The 17,297-nt window shown below is 40.4% G+C and overlaps 1 protein-coding gene across 3 annotated transcripts in view; it reads left to right on the forward strand.

The window, feature by feature from the left end:
* pcmtd1 (protein-L-isoaspartate (D-aspartate) O-methyltransferase domain containing 1) overlaps window positions 1-17,297 on the forward strand; it is a 73,468-nt gene that overhangs the window by 19,708 nt on the left and 36,463 nt on the right. For all 3 annotated transcript variants that reach the window (XM_048529394.2, XM_048529396.2, XM_048529395.2), the window contains one exon: window positions 8,521-8,993. In XM_048529394.2, coding sequence (XP_048385351.1) covers window positions 8,687-8,993 — 307 coding nt within the window. In that variant the 5' untranslated portion in view covers window positions 8,521-8,686. The remainder of the gene's footprint in view (window positions 1-8,520; window positions 8,994-17,297) is intronic.

A 17,297-nucleotide genomic window follows, 5' to 3' on the forward strand; every position in this document is an offset into this window, starting at 1 on the left:
TATCTATTGTGAGATTCCATTGGTACCAACAACACTCTTCATTTAAGCAACCATTCTTCATACATGTAGCCAGATACTAAGATTAGATCAGCAATATTTTGTATTTGGATTTTTATTGTCTATACTCCTGACATTTATATATTTCTATTCTACATCAGAGTAGTTGCTCCCTGTTGATAACTAATTACAAAGTAACGTTAGAGAAAATGCCTACTCTAGTGAATTTATTTGATCTTTATTCCAGGAGTGTTTTTAGGATAAGAATTGTGCTTGATGTAAATCAACAATTTCAACTAGACTTTAGATTAAAGGGTTTGGACAGTTCATTGCAATCATTAAGGTATTTTTGTCCAGTTAGAGTTTCACAGGCAACATGGAAACATAGTGTTTATTATTATTTCCCCACAAAAAGATCAGTGTCAATTGATTGATTATTGACTGATGGCTGAGTTGGAGGTGTTGCATGACGTGGCAGGACTCACTGCAAACAATATATTACACAACAAATCATGCTGATTTACAGTTTATTTAAAAAAAGTTTGAGCAAACAACTTGTGACTGAAGTTGCAACACCTTCCCAAAAGTCCGAATGATTTTCCCCATCAAACTACACTGATTGAAGGCTAGTTATAGTGCCACTTGTGTATACAATTAATTTGTCACTTTTATAATAATATGGTGTTTGGATATGATTGATAGAGATTAATCCATCTCCATTTTGGCAAGGAATCATGTATGGCCACATAAGGATTAATTAAGTATCAGAGATAATGGGAACTGCAGATGCTGGAGATTCCAAGATAATAAAATGTGAGGCTGGATGAACACAGCAGGCCAAGCAGCATCTCAGGAGCACAAAAGCTGACGTTTCGGGCCTAGACCCTTCATCAGAGAGGGGGATGGGGGGAGGGAACTGGAATAAATAGGGAGAGAGGGGGAGGCGGACCGAAGATGGAGAGTAAAGAAGATAGGTGGAGAAGGTGTGGGTGGGGAGGTAGGGAGGGGATAGGTCAGTCCAGGGAAGACGGACAGGTCAAGGAGGTGGGATGAGGTTAGTAGGTAGCTGGGGGTGCGGCTTGGGGTGGGAGGAAGGGATGGGTGAGAGGAAGAACCGGTTAGGGAGGCAGAGACAGGTTGGACTGGTTTTGGGATGCAGTGGGTGGGGGGGAAGAGCTGGGCTGGTTGTGTGGTGCAGTGGGGGGAGGGGATGAACTGGGCTGGTTTAGGGATGCAGTGGGGGAAGGGGAGATTTTGAAACTGGTGAAGTCCACATTGATACCATATGGCTGCAGGGTTCCCAGGCGGAATATGAGTTGCTGTTCCTGCAACCTTCGGGTGGCATCATTGTGGCAGTGCAGGAGGCCCATTGATGGACATGTCATCAAGAGAATGGGAGGGGGAGTGGAAATGGTTTGCGACTGGGAGGTGCAGCACATCCCTCACCTTCCTGGACCTCTCAGTCTCCATCTCAGGCAACCAGCTTGTAACTGATGTCCATTTCAAGCCCACCGACTCCCACAGCTACCTAGAATACACCTCCTCCCACCCACCCTCCTGCAAAAATTCCATCCCCTATTCCCAATTCCTCCGCCTCCGCCGCATCTGCTCCCACGATAAGACATTCCACTCCCGCACATCCCAGATGTCCAAGTTCTTTAAGGACCGCAACTTCCCCCCCACGGTGATTGAGAACGCCCTTGACCGCGTCTCCCGCATTTCCCGCGACACATCCCTCACACCCCGCCCCCACCACAACCGCCCCAAGAGGATCCCCCTCGTTCTCACACACCACCCTACCAACCTCCGGATACAACGCATTATCCTCCGACATTTCCGCCATTTACAATCCGACCCCACCACCCAAGACATTTTTCCATCCCCACCCCTGTCTGCTTTCCGGAGAGACCACTCTCTCCGTGACTCCCTTGTTCGCTCCACACTGCCCTCCAACCCCACCACACCCGGCACCTTCCCCTGCAACCGCAGGAAATGCTACACTTGTCCCCACACCTCCTCCCTCACCCCCATCCCAGGCCCCAAGATGACATTCCACATTAAGCAGAGGTTCACCTGCACATCTGCCAATGTGGTATACTGCATCCACTGTACCCGGTGCGGCTTTCTCTACATTGGGGAAACCAAGCGGAGGCTTGGGGACCGCTTTGCAGAACACCTCCGCTCAGTTCGCAACAAACAACTGCACCTCCCAGTCGCAAACCATTTCCACTCCCCCTCCCATTCTCTTGATGACATGTCCATCATGGGCCTCCTGCACTGCCACAATGATGCCACCCGAAGGTTGCAGGAACAGCAACTCATATTCCGCCTGGGAACCCTGCAGCCATATGGTATCAATGTGGACTTCACCAGTTTCAAAATCTCCCCTTCCCCCACTGCATCCCTAAACCAGCCCAGTTCATCCCCTCCCCCCACTGCACCACACAACCAGCCCAGCTCTTCCCCCCCCACCCACTGCATCCCAAAACCAGTCCAACCTGTCTCTGCCTCCCTAACCGGTTCTTCCTCTCACCCATCCCTTCCTCCCACCCCAAGCCGCACCCCCAGCTACCTACTAACCTCATCCCACCTCCTTGACCTGTCCGTCTTCCCTGGACTGACCTATCCCCTCCCTACCTCCCCACCCACACCTTCTCCACCTATCTTCTTTACTCTCCATCTTCGGTCCGCCTCCCCCTCTCTCCCTATTTATTCCAGTTCCCTCCCCCCATCCCCCTCTCTGATGAAGGGTCTAGGCCCGAAACGTCAGCTTTTGTGCTCCTGAGATGCTGCTTGGCCTGCTGTGTTCATCCAGCCTCACATTTTATTATCTAAGGATTAATTAACCTATTTTTTCACTAGAATCCCTGCAAGCATGGGTCAGTTCTCTGAACTTGCAAAGTGTCTAGCAATTAAATTAGCTGGACAGATTTACAGTATGTAAAACTCTAGAGGGCTGTCCAGTTTCATTTGATTCAAGGCATTACAGATAGACATTTTAAAATGTATAAACATCAACAGGATTTTAAAATGGGCTGCGGTGATCTTGTCTAACATGACATTTATAATTTTGCGCAGTTACATTTTCTGTTATTGTGCATGTGCCTAACTAACTAGATAACGTCTAAGAATTATTTATTAATTCCTTAATGGAAAGTGCAGATGTATTGGCCACAAGAGATAACACAGTATGGAGCTAGAGGAACACAGCAGGCTAGGCAGCATCAGAGGAGTAGGAAAATTGACAATTCAGGTCAGGACCCTTCTTCAGAAATTTCTGATATTTCTGAAGAAGGGTCCTGACCTGAAATGTTAACTTTCCTACTCCTCTGCAGCCTGGCCTGCTGTGTTCTTCCAGTTCGACACTGTTATCTCTGACTCCAGCATTGGCAATTCTTACTATCTCTTGGCCATAAGTATGTTTTGCCCAGGAAGAAAAAAATAGCCTCTTAGATTCAAACCCATGGATGGAATCTGTTTTGGGACAAGCAAACAGAAGAACAATAAAGTCAGTGCTATTCTACTCTTTGAGATCTCATATATAGTGATATTTGAAGTTTGCTTGCCCCCCGATCTGTTTAGCTGTTTAGTCTCTTGATGTCATTGTGGTGAATTTGTGTTGCATTCTCTCTCACCCAGTGTGTCCACTGCTAATTGTGCAGTAAGGTATCTGGGAGGAGAACTAGTTAGAGTTTGGCAGTGCATTTGACGTAAAATAATATGACTAAAACCTGAAGCATGGCTTTTGTGTTCTGAGTAGTGCAGGCTTTGCAGATTCAACTTGAAACAGATAATTTTGTTTGTTTGTCGCAGGTAGTTGGCCTAAAAATACTAAGTACTTCTAAAATTTATCATTGTTATCTCATACTATTGTTTTACCTCAACTTCCTGAGCCCCATGTCTTGTATATTTCCCTTTCGTGTATCATCCTATCAAATGCCTTTTATTAAGTATACCATTTCAAATGGTTGCCCTTTTTATCTATACTATTAGTTTATCCTTCAAAAGCACTCTACATTTATTCGAGCTTGATTTCCCTTTTGTAAACCATAGTGACTTTGCACTTTTGTCTGATCATAAGATTTTCTTTGATAAGATTTTTTTAAAGGAGTTTCTGACATTCTCTCAGTCACTGATGGTAGGTTAACTAACCTGTACTTCCTCATTTTATCCATTTGTTACTTGAGAAATGAAGAGTGTTACATTTACAAACTTCCTACTCCTGATGAGACCATTCTAGAATTGACAGAATGCTGAAAAGTCATAATGACCATATCAGTTATCTCCGCAGCCACTTTTTTACCCAGAAACTTCAAAGTTTGTATAAATGACTTGGAGGAAAATGTGGTTGGTTTAGTTAATAAGTTTGTGGATGATACAAAGATTGGTAGAGTTGTGAATAGTTAAGACTGACAGAGTACATAGCAGGATATACATTGGTTTGAGGCATGTGCAGAAAAATGACAGATGGAGTTTAACTGGGACAAATGTGAGGTGATGCATTTTGGAAGGCCAAGTACAGGTGGAAATTATACAGTGAATGGCAGAACCCTCGTGAATATTGAAATGTGGATGGATCTGGGTGTGCAGGTCTGCACATCACTAAAGCTGGTATCGCAGGTAGATAAGGTAGAAAAAAGGCCCATGACATGCTTGCCTTTATTGGAAGGGGCATTGAGGATAAGGAAAGGCATGTTATGCTGCAGCCTTTCTGAACTTTAGTAAAGCCACACTTGGAATGTTGCATATAGTTCTGCTCACCACACTACCAGAAGGATGTGGTTGCTTTGGAGAGGGTACAGCTAAGGTTTCTCATGATGTTGCCTGGTATGGGGGATTTTAGCTATGAAGAGAAGTTGGATAGACTGGGTTTGTTTTCACTGGAATGCAGGAGGTTGAGGGGCAATCTGATAGAATTTTATAAGATTGTGAAAGGCATGGATAGAATGTAAAGTATGAGGCTTTATCCTAGGGTAGATGGGTCAATTACGGGGGGGACACAGGTTCGGGGCACAGTGCGGATCAATTTGAGATGTGTGAGGTAAGCTTTTTACAAAAGGTGGGGAGTGCCTGGAATGTGCTGCCAAAAGAGGTGTTAGAAGTAGACACAACAGCATTCAAGAAGCACTTGGATGAATACATGAATGGGAAGGGAATAGAGGGGATACAGATCCTATAAGTGAAGATAGTTTTAGTACGGAAAGGCAAAATGTGTTGGAAGGCTTGAAGTGCCGAAGGGCCTGTTCCTGTCTGTTCTTTGTTCTCTGCAGAAGATGCAGTTTGTAATGATCTGGTAAACAATGGTTTTATCCCATGTTCCCTTGGTAAATAATAGGACACAAGCACAAATAAACTTCTTGGTTGAGAAATAGTGGTTGAGAATTTTTAACTCCAGTTGTTACGCAAATGGACTTTATCCGAAAAAAAACAGTAGTGAAGGACCTGTGGGACTCGATATGGGCAGCAGAGTAGCTAATTGAGAAACACTCAGGCTCGTGCAGTTGAAGGGGGATAATGCGCTCAGCTGTATTAGACAGTAAATTGTTTGAGAAGGCTGAGACCATCGTTGTGTAAGATTTCTTATGCTCGTTATAATTTTGATAAGAGGAATTTTGGGACAGAAATATGACTAGAGATTCAAACCTGAGGAAAGGCATAAATTTGGGAGGCGTTAGTACTTTCAATGATGTTGAAGTGAAGTTGTAAGTGATGACTTACCTGGCAAGAGTGGTAGAATTAATGTTCTCTGAGTGGGATTCTAGCAGGTTTGAATGACGAAAACTGTTGATATTAGCAAACATGGAAACTTAGAAATTGGATGGTTATTAATATAGCGGGAGTGGAGTTGAAGGAGTTGTACATAGGGTTGAATAAGCATCTTTGCTTCAGTGGGCAACCGGAAGGGAGAGGCAGGTGATCAAATAGTCTCCAGTCTTGCTGACGAAATCCATTAGCGTCTCATTATTGAAAGTGAAGCTGGGGAATTCTGGATGTTAAGTTTGAAAAGATTGTTTTTTGTTTGCTTGCATTAGAGAAAATAAATTAGCATGTTTCTTTGCATTTCAGCTGAAACTGCAATAATGAGGGATTTTAGCAGACAGAAATAAGTAAGAAAATTTCTGAAGGGCTGAATCAATCTCCATTTAAAGAAGGAAGGTTTGATCAGGAATAGTCAGCACGGCGTTATCAGAACTAGGTCATGTCTAACAAATTTGATAGAATTTTTTCAGGAGATGATGAGTGTAAATGAGGGTTGGTGCATTTATTATAATTACAACAAAGCCTTCTGTAAGATACCATGGGGAAACTGCAAAGATAAAAGCACTTGGGATCCGGGATAACTTGGATCTGAAATTGGCTTGGTGGTGGTAGAAGGCTGTTTTTACAGCTGGAGGCTGATGTTGATTGGTGTAACACAGGGATCGCTGCTGGGTCCTTTATTGTTTATGATATATGTAAATGATATAGAAAAAAAAATCTGGACAGGATGATTCGGGTTAAAAAGATCTTTACACATGACAAAGATTGGCTAGGTGGTTGACAGTGCAGAAAGGATGTCTTGGGTTACAGAAGAATATAGGCAAATTGGCCAAATGAGCAGATCAGTGGCAGTTGGAATTTAACCTTGATGATAAATTTTAAGTGATACACTTTGGCTGAAGTAACAAGACAAGAGCATATTTGGTGAATGGCAGGACACTAGGAAACTCAGGAAAAGAGATCTCGCATATTCACGGACCCCTGAAGGCAGCAGGACAGATTCGACGGGCACATTAAGATGTCATAGTATATCAGAGCTATGGATGCAGGTTTTGACATTTTTATTGGTGCAGACTCAATGGGCCAAAGGACCTCTTCTGTTTGGTATGATTCCAGGAGCGGCACTCCTTCGTGTTTAGCTGTGTGTGTCCGGATCTGGTTAGCCCACATTTTCATTGAAGTCTGTGTTCCTCAGATTCGAAAGAAGGGTAAAAGGATAGAAAACTAAGGAGAGCTGTGTGTAGGCTCTCTGAAAGTAGCTTTAAAGTTGTAGCATGTGAAATTGCTGATATTAGAGAAGCATGCAGCAAAGGCAGACTGGTTTTAATGAGGAGTTTTAGTTTGCTTATCCAAATATGAGCCAGGTAATATTTCAGAATGGCAGTGAATTTCTTGAATGTATCCAGCGAGAGATTTTTCTTTGGCCATCTTTTTTATATAGTATTCTCAGCTGATGGATCATCGGCATTAACTGTAATATTATGTTATTTAAAAAATATGGTTATTGATTTTTTATGATTAAGTTATAAAACTTTTTACTTAAGATGTGGCTTCTGTGTTTTTATTTGCAAGAGGTTCCTTGTTGCATTTTCTGTAGAAATCAATACATTGCATATTTTTCAGGGTGAGGTTCAAATAATCTCTGTTTTTAAAATATTCATATTACCAAGCCTAGGAAGCAAGTGAAAGCAGTTAGAAAATGGTTTTCTTTCTATATTAGACTTGAAGGAAACTGACTAAGCAACTTGGCATTCATGATTTGTGGATAAGCATTGTTCTTAAAATGTAAATCTGTACCATTAATTTCATAGAATCCCTGCAGTGTGGAAAGAGGCCCTTTGGCCCAACAAGTCCACTCTGACCCTCAGAGCATTCCACCCAGACCCGTCCCTCTAAAACCCATCAAATCTACACATCCCTGAACACTACAGGCAATTTAGCGTGGCCACTCCGCCTAGCGTACACATCCTTGGACTGTGGGAGGAAACATGTGCAAACTTCACATAGTCGCCTGAGGGTGGAATTGAACCCGGGTCGCTGGTGCTGTGAGACAGGAGTGCGAACTACTGTGCCGCTGTTTTTCTTCAGCTAGTTTGTGGAACTTGGAAATTAAAATTTAAGTGTGTTAGTATATTTGCTGTTTGTAAGGAGATATTGAATCTGCTCCCACATGAATACTAATGACAGTGACGTTTACCTTGCCACCAGTTTTCTTGAATGCCCAGCTGCTTATGTGCTATCAGTTTAGATGTTTAGCATCATTTTAGATGAGCCAGAAGTTCTCGCAGCTGAATGTAGGATAGATGCTGTCCTATTCATCCGCCATTACATTATTTTAACAATAACATCTGGATTGCCCACAGGACTTCAGCAAAATCTCAAAATTTGGCTGTGTTAAGTTTCTGCCTGTCATTCATGTTGCACCAAGATCTTTTTTTTTGCCTTTTTTGAAATGTCATTTTTGCCTGATCTACGCTTGTATTCTGACCTGCTACAAAATCTTCAAACTCAACTTCTTCATTCATTCATTCAGTCTAGGCTTAGCTGTTTCTTTCACATGTGTTCAGTGTATAATAGCCAGAACAGGCTATAAGAGATATCAAGGAAAGGGCTTGTGGAACAGAAGAGGGAATTATTTAAATAAGTTTAATAAAAGGGATTTCAGGTTGTTGTGCAAGATATTTTAACCCTATCCAACCTTTTGTAAATTGCAGGCATTTAGTTGCAGAGTTAATTTGCATGAAGTATAATTGTATTTTGCAGGTTTCTACACATTGCACTGTGCTGCAGTATTGTGATGTTGCCCTAAGGCATCAGTGTCCAGGCTTGCGAAGTGCTACACTGTTGTCATCGACTGCTCATGCATTATCAAACAAACTCCATGTTCTAACATTTTGTGGATCTGAGCTGATTTCCAACGCAAGGAGCCATGGGTGGAGCAGTGAGTGCTGGTGAAGACAATGATGATTTAATTGATAACTTAAAAGAGGCTCAATACATTCGTACTGAGAGAGTGGAACGTGCCTTCAGAGCCATTGATCGTGCAGATTATTATTTGGAGGGATATAGGGACAATGCTTATAAAGACCTGGCTTGGAAACATGGCAACATACACCTATCAGCACCTTGTATCTACTCTGAAGTCATGGAAGCACTGAAACTTCAACCAGGATTGTCTTTCCTGAACCTTGGCAGTGGTACTGGATATTTGAGTACAATGGTGGGCTTAATTTTAGGTAATTCAATTTTTAACTACTTCAGTGTCTGTTTTAAAATTTGAATTCTGATTTGCCATTGTGCAGAGTTGTCCAGAAATATTAAGGTAGTAAGCAATGATTTGTCATAAAATCTAGTGCCAAAGAAGTCACTGATTAACCAAATTATTTATATAGAAAATGATAGCCAGATGTCTATGCTTTATTTTGCATTGTCAGTAAATAGCACTTCTGTCTGCCAATAATCAAAGGTTTTGAATCTCAGCCCACATTTGCACAACTATTCCCTAAACTTAAAGCATCAATGAAAAATAGCTTTTCATTTTACTTTGCAGTCCTTGAGCTTTGGGTGCTAAAGTTGGAAACTTGCACTACCTATTGGTACAGTAAATAGAATTTCCACGATACCTTGGAATGCTGCTGCTACACCATCTCTGCATCCCCCAGCACTCCATCAGGATTCTGGGCCTTTGCTTAAAAAGGGATGGGTGGGAATTGAGGAATTTTGAAGCAAATATACAGAAATGTTTTGTTGCATATTTGAGAAAGTGGACATAATAAATTGACGGAAAATATTTTGGTTGCAGTGTATGAGCAATTTTGAGACAATTTATGTGGCAGGCATACATGCTTGGGAGGGATAGGTAACTTTGAACCCATGGTTTCAAACTAGATGAGGTTTCCTTCCCTCTGCTGGATTTTCTAGAACGTTCAATCAAAATAGTTAATTTTGATTAAATAGCAACTATTTTACTGTTTCATGCTAAAACTGAGCTGGTTTGAGGATGGGCCACCATTATTTTTTACCCAGCAGTTTCTGTATTAACAATTGTGCAGTGGTTTAGTTATTTGTTGTATACAAGACTCAGTTGTTGTGCTTCGTAGGCTTAATAATAGTCACTGAACCACATATTGTTGGTCCTCTCTAGATTTTGAGTTTTGTGTTAAGATCAAGATACTTGTATGCTTGCTCAGTATTCATAATGCTAATCAGCTTATATACACCTCGTATTTAAATCTATGCAGAATTTGCTGTGTCCTTCTACAATTGGAGTTTTGCTTTTACCAGTCTCTCTCTCAAACTCTTTGGATATAATTATTCGTCTCGTAGTAACCACGCAAGTCTCTTCTATTTAATTACAGCAGGGGAAAGAATATTGGCAACTGTGTAAAAATAATATTGAAATATATATAGGAAATACTGGAACTAGTTAGCATGTCAGGCAAGCATCTACTTTTTTAAACGAGAATAATATTGTCCTGATTATTTGTAAAGTTTGATACAATTCTACAGATTCTGACCATTAAATATACTTTAATGAGCATAAACAGCGAAAATGCCTTTAGTACTTGAGCTACTTTTTGACATTTTTATTCCACGAGATGGTGCAAAAGTGCATTTTTCAAATTGCTATTTTCAATGTAAAATTAATTGCATTTTTAAATGAGTAATTGTGAAATGTGTGAAGATGATAGCATTGCAGTAATAACTGCTCATTAACAGGACTAATAATACTGCAATGTCTAAGATTTTTTTTCCTCCTGATATTTAAGGTGCCAGCAAATGGTGCAACTGGAAATCCTACAATGCTTTTACGCTGTGCGTAAAATTCTTGGCGCTGCTTTTGAAGTTTAATTCTGGTTTAATGAGGCTGTCAAAATGAAAGGCCATTATCTCTGCCTCTCTGACATTACTCAACCTCTTCCTGCCTCAGCACTGACATTGCAATATCATCTTTTTTTGAAACCTTCATCCATATCTTCATTATGTCTAGACTTGACTATTTCGAAAACAAACTCCTGGCTGATCTCCCCCATTTATACCCTATTTTTAATTTGAGGCCATTCAAAACTCTGCCTGCATAATAACTCCATACTCATCCTGCAAGGTTCTTGGTCAAATAGCATTTTGATTTTTAGAGTCCTTTGTATTTAAATTCTTGTATGGCCTGGGTCTTATCTAGGCAATCGTCTCCAACCTCTCAGCCCTCTGAAATGTCTTTAATTCTATTGTGTGTGTATTCCAAATTGTAATTGCACCATAATTGATGCCATGATTTAAATTGTCTTGGCCCTAATTTGTGGTTGCTCCAGCTTGCTCCTTTTTGCCTTGCTCCTTGCTTTTCTATTTTGACCCTTGCGCTTAGCTAGAGAGACCTGTGTTGAATTTTCTGACTTAATACCTTCTTTATGTAACTTTATACCAGGCTCTGGTTTATAATGCAGCTATGGAGTACCTTAGGATGTTTACTGGTATTAAATAGCCTATATAAATCCAAATTTTGTCCAAAGTTAGAGGGAATCAATTTGATATGTCAAAGCATTTAAAATTTTATAATAAACTGAGTGTAGATAAAACATTTGCAAAAAAACACACAATTCCAAGTGAGTTTCTCTTTAACAGGATGAAGTTGGACCTAAGATAACAAGGTGGAGAGTTGGATGAACACAGGCCAAGCAGCATCAGAGGAGCAGGAAAGCTGATGTTTTGGGCCTAGACCCTTCGGAAATGGTGGGGGGGTTGAGGGATCCTGAAATAAATACGGAGAGAGGGAGAGGTGGATAGCAGTTGGATAAAGGAGAGGATAGATGGAGAGTAGACAGATTGACAAAGAGGTGGGTATGGAGTCAGTAAAGATGAGTGTAGGCGGGGAGTTAGGGAGGGGATAGGTCAGTCCAGGGAGGATGGACAGGTAAGAGGGTGGGATGAGGCTCATAGGTAGGAGATGGGGGTGGGGCTTGAGTTAGGAGGAGGGGATAGGTAGGAGGAAGGACAGGTTAGGGAGGCGGGGACAAGCTGGGCTGGTTTTGGGATGCGTTAGGGGGAAGGGAGATTTTGAAGCTTGTGAAACCCACATTGATACCATTGGGCTGCAGTGTTCCTGCTCCTGTGCTGCTTGGCCTGCTGTGTTCATCCAGCTCTATACCTTGTTATCTCAGATTCTCCAGCATCTGCAGTTCCTACTATCTCTTAAAGTTGGACCGGTTTGGTTTGAGTGAACTATTTAGCATTTGGGATCCATTCGATCTTCAATCACTCGGTTATTGATTGAGTGAACTGTTTTGCCACTTCAAAGCTAGTTAACAGTACAAAACAGTTCTGTGCAAAGTATGTTTCTTCAACATTGTTGTGTGTGTGTAGTTGAAAATTTTTTATTGCCTGGTTACATGAGGGTGGCATAGCTTTCTTCAGAATCGTCTTATGTAATGAAAGCCATGCTATATTTTAAAATAAATTTGTCTGAAACAGTTTCTCATTCTTTACCCAATTTTCTCTAAGATGTTCTTATGATGACTAAAGTAAATCTTTTTATTGAATGAAATTATTTGTGCATAACTCGGATGTGAATGTAACATCCCTATTATAATTGCTCATAGCTTTAAGTTTTGTTTTGAGTTAACCGATAAATGTTTTTGAGTTTCTCACGTGTTCGATTACCAATGGTTAATGGTTGATTGTAAGGTTAACCAAGGCTTTTATTCATTGGAAGGTTTCAGAGTATAGTAAATGCTTTAAATTACATTGAGGACTGGATGCTGTTTTCAGAAGAAAGACATTTTAACCACCATTGGAATATTCCTGGTCCTATGAAGAAGGAAACCAGGCATTTAGATCTGCTGCCAGGTGTTTACCTCTGCTATTTTTGGTTGTGATTTTCTTGCCTGTTGCCCCTTTTCCACTGTCCTAAACCACTGCATTGTTCCAATTCTCAGAAGTTTTTACTTTTCTTTAATAATGACTATTGGTAGCTTCAGGTGATGTTCTAGCAACACCCAAGTTGCGCAATACCTACAACGATGATTCTGTGTTTTTTTTTAGCATAACAGCTATTGACCTTCTGCTTTACTGTAATCTATCCTTTTTGGTGTTTCCTCTTTCTTGGCTTTAGGAGGAAAAAAATGAGCAGGACCAACTAAGAATTGTAAAGATGCCTAAGAGAACATACACCAGAGTTATCTCAGACTTGCACCCCATTTCCATGATCTCCTATAGTTGTAGTTACAGTTAATACAACTCTAATGTTCTACTCAAGTTGTTTTGAACCAGACTCATGAATTAATATTATGGTTTTTCATACTGCTAGTTTCCTTGTGTCTGTGGTGCCAGAGCAGCTAGTGTTTGATACGAGGAGCATCAGTTCATATGAATGCATGTTATGTGAAAAAATACAGTAAAAATGCTTGTCCTTTCTGCATTGCTCATAACTCATGGGTGAATTTTAAAAAAAACAAAAAACTAGTTACTGTTACACTCCTACCCACTTCTGATGACACTAAAGCCCAGCGATGTTTGGGTGACTAACGTGTAGTGTGGTTCGTGCTGTCAACCAGATTGTGATTACACTTTAGAAGGAAGACATTTGGAAGGCTTGGTTAAATCACTAGGAACTCTCTAGGACGTAATTAATCCTCACATCATGTTGTGCTGTGTGCAGCACACAATTGTTGGTAGTCCTTCTAAAAAACTTTTCTGCGTTGGTGACAAACTGGATCTGTTGCTCTTTAATGTTCTAAGGAATCATTTAGCAGCTCACTGAGGCAGCTTTGTCTAAGTGTAATTAAAGATCTCAGTGATGAAAGTTTTAACACAACTTTGTGTTCATGAGCAATTAAGCGTGTGCATCATATGTATGGTTATTCCGTTAATCAATCAGAATAAATGTGACCAGACAAAGATGTTACTTTAGTACAACAAGAATAGTCAAATATTTCTGTTTATGTTTATAGAGATAATTATTTAAATAGTTATGTACACGTTCCTCCTGTGCATACCCGTGCCTACCTTGTTGCCTTTAACACTCAATTTTTTGGCGCTCCCTCCAATACCGGATCTATTCTTGTGGGTGGCAGTTTCTGATTGAAGTATTACAGTAGTGTCTTCTGGGGATGGAGGCAAGTCTCATCTTTTAAACCGAAAAGTACCAGCCGTCAAATGCAGCTCTCATTACCAACCTATTGCTTAATGAATTCTGTTTGCTGCAGAAGGGCTAGCATGGGAGTACACTGGCATCGTCCTTATACCTGCCATTCCACTAAGGCTGAGGATATTGATCTTGACAATTTTCAGGTTTACATAGGAGCACAGGTAAGCCATTCATTTTCTTGAGCATGTTTAGTTATCAGTATCATGATTGACCTGTACCTCTACTCCATCTAACTGACACATTCCCCAATACTGTGACTGAATAAAAGTCTGTCTAATCTCCGTCTTGAAATTTTGAATTGACCCAAAGCCTTTTGGAGGAAGAGTTTTGCAATTCTCCTAGTTCTTGTTAGTACAGAATAAACTGTACTTCTTCTATTTCAGAATTGCATAAAGTTTCCCAAGATATTTAAACTTTTTCCTGCTGCACCAGCTGTGATTTTCCTGCCTTGCCTGACATTCTTGAATTGGCCAGATTGTGTAATTTTATTAATCGATCTTCTAAAACTCTTTGCTGGAACTGAACCCTATTGTTTGTTGCACTGTTGGTTCCGGCCCAACCCATGACCTGAATGTGGGTTTTGTCATGACTGCTGAGAATAAAGTGTTGGAAATCAAGCCCCATTCATCCATGAGTTGTTGCAAGTGTAAAAGATGACTCACTCAATTTCTAAAGATGGTAGGAACTGCTGATGCTGGAGAATCTGAGATAACACGGTGTGAAGCTGGATGAACACAGGCCAAGCAGCATCAGAGGAGAGGAAAGCTTGATGTTTCGGGTCGGGATTTCCCCCCCACTTCTTTTTTGAAAAAGGGTCCTAACCTGAAACGTCAAGCTTTCCTGCTCCTTTGATGCTGCTGGGCTTGCTGTGTTCATCTGGCTTCACACCGTGTTATCTCATTCAGTCTCTAGGATGGTTTATGTCTAACAGTGGACAATTCCTAAGATAAAAGACACTCACTCGAACCAGGTTATAATTGTCGAACAAGAAACAAAAATTTTATGTTAGAGGATAGGTTTGTTGGAATAAATGAAGGGAAGAAACACATTATTAATTACTAATATGAAAACATACTCCTTTTAAATCCAAACATGTACACATTCATTCACAAATAGGTTAGTCAAGGAAAAAAAGTATTATTTTAGGAATACAATGAGTGGAAAATATGAGTAAAATGTCACAATGTCTGTCGATCAGAGCCCAATCCAAAAATGGGTGAAAATAAGTGACTTTCACAGTTTTATTTTGGATTTTGGCAATGATACAATGCTTTTAACAACCGCAGGGAGCCACCATTTAGTCGTTGGTCAGTTGGAGCTTGGCTTGAGTTACAGGGTTTTTATTCTTTTTACAAGTCTGTTATTTTTCCATTCAGGCAGAGAGAGTGCATAATCTTGCTGACAAACATAAAGCTCTCTCTCTGTCTCTCCTCTCAGTTCTGTGATAGACTGTCACTAAAAATAATCCACAAACTGTTGCTGGGGCAGTTAGTTACCATTGATATTGCTAGTTGAAGAGTTGATTTCAAGATTCTTAGTTTTGCTGGTCAATTGTGAATCTGATATTCTTATTTCTTTTGACCACAACTAAATTCCAGTATTTGGAGAAAGAGAGCATCCTTTTGTTGTCCTCTTCCTTTTGTCTGGCTTACTAGCTGTCTGACTTTTAATGCTCTGAATAAGAGAGTCCCTTTACCTGCAAGATAGGGGTGATTGGAGGATTATTCATCAGTTATTACCTTGGCATGCTAACAGTTGAACCCAAGCTGTCATAGGTGCATTAGCCCACTAGTCAATAAGCGCACTCCAGTAAAGTTGAAACCAAATTTTTAATCCTCGCTCCTTGTGTACTCTTCAAGGGGAAAAACATGAAATGTCTGGAGATTGGGTTGGAATCTGCAAAGGATAGCTTGCTGTTGAGAGTTGTCAGTTCCTTATTTTTATATTCACAAGTTCTGTTTTCGTTCTTTTTTCTTTTACTACTTGAAGAAGTGATGTTTTAAGTTCCCTTTGCATCTTTAGGTATGTCATTAATGGATCTATCTCTTCATGTAGCCATTCAATTGCCATTTTTAGCTTTATCAGCCCTTTTTCACAAAGCAAACTTTTGATTTAGAATTTTTAAATATCCATGGTACTCAGACCTGTGATCATGCTAACAGCTACAGGGAGAAGTCTACGGTTTGACACTCATTACCTATTTCCTTTTGGGGAGCCACACCAAACTTAACTATAAAAATCCTCCTTCTGAGTTATAACCATTCGAAGATTATGAAATACTCCCAAGTGCAAATTAATTTTACTTCAGTAGTATTTCAGTGCTTGTCCTTTCGCTTGTCCTTTCAGCAGTCTTCTTTATTCCTGGACCCTGGCTTATATAATCAAATCCTCAATGCTGATGACATATAACAGCCAATATAAGTAGGTATGACATCTAAAGTGGCTCATTACAAGATTGCTCCATTGTACTAGTTTTGCATAGAATTATGTAGTAAATACAACACAGAATTAAAGACTATATTTAGTTGGCCAAGCTGGATCACACCAGTGCTCTAACAAACCTCTTGCCACCTGTGGATTTGAGTTTTATAGAAAAGCTTGATAGGTTCACTTTTTTTTTTAATTTTCCCCACAGGAACATAGGATGTTGAGAGGTGACATTGTCAAAGTTTATAAAATAATGAGGTGTTTAGGATAACTGTCTTTTCCCTAAGGCAATTTCAAGACAAGGTGGACCTTTTCCAAAGTGAGAGAAGAGCGAATTAGAAAAGACATAAGGGTGGTTTGCATGTGAAATGAACTTCCTGCAGATGTGGGTACTAAAAAACATTTAAAAGACATTTTGGATAAGTACGTGAATAGGAAAGGTATGGAGGGATATTGGCCAGGAGCAGGTAGGTGGAACTAGTTTAGTTTGGGATTATGATTGGACCAAAAGGTCTGTTTCCTTGCTGTATGACTGACTGACTCTATCCACATCACTAACTGTTTATTTTGTCCTTGGGCATTTATGTATTTTCTTCTTAAAGTGAAAAGTCGCTTATCATTTATCAGTTGTTTGAGAGTTCTAAAGAAGAACTTTGCTGGCAAAAACAAGTCTCTAGAAAAGCTCAGCAGGTCCAACATGGTCTGTGAAGAAAAATCAGTGTTAATGTTTCAGGTCCAGTGACCCCTCCTCCGAACTCAGTTCCTCAGTTTTGAGGAAGGGTCACTGGACCTGAAACATTAACACTGTCTTCTTCACAGATGCTGCCAGACCTGCTGAGCTTTTCCAGCAAATTCTGTTTTTGTTACTGATTTACAGCATCCGCATTTCTTTCAGTTTTAATCTTTTCCTGATGATTGTTAGCATGCAGTTCTGCCAAATTGTTACTGTTAGGTGTAATATTTCAGTATTTTC

This window comes from Stegostoma tigrinum, chromosome 5 (genome assembly GCF_030684315.1).
Source record: "Stegostoma tigrinum isolate sSteTig4 chromosome 5, sSteTig4.hap1, whole genome shotgun sequence".
NCBI lineage: Eukaryota > Metazoa > Chordata > Chondrichthyes > Orectolobiformes > Stegostomatidae > Stegostoma > Stegostoma tigrinum.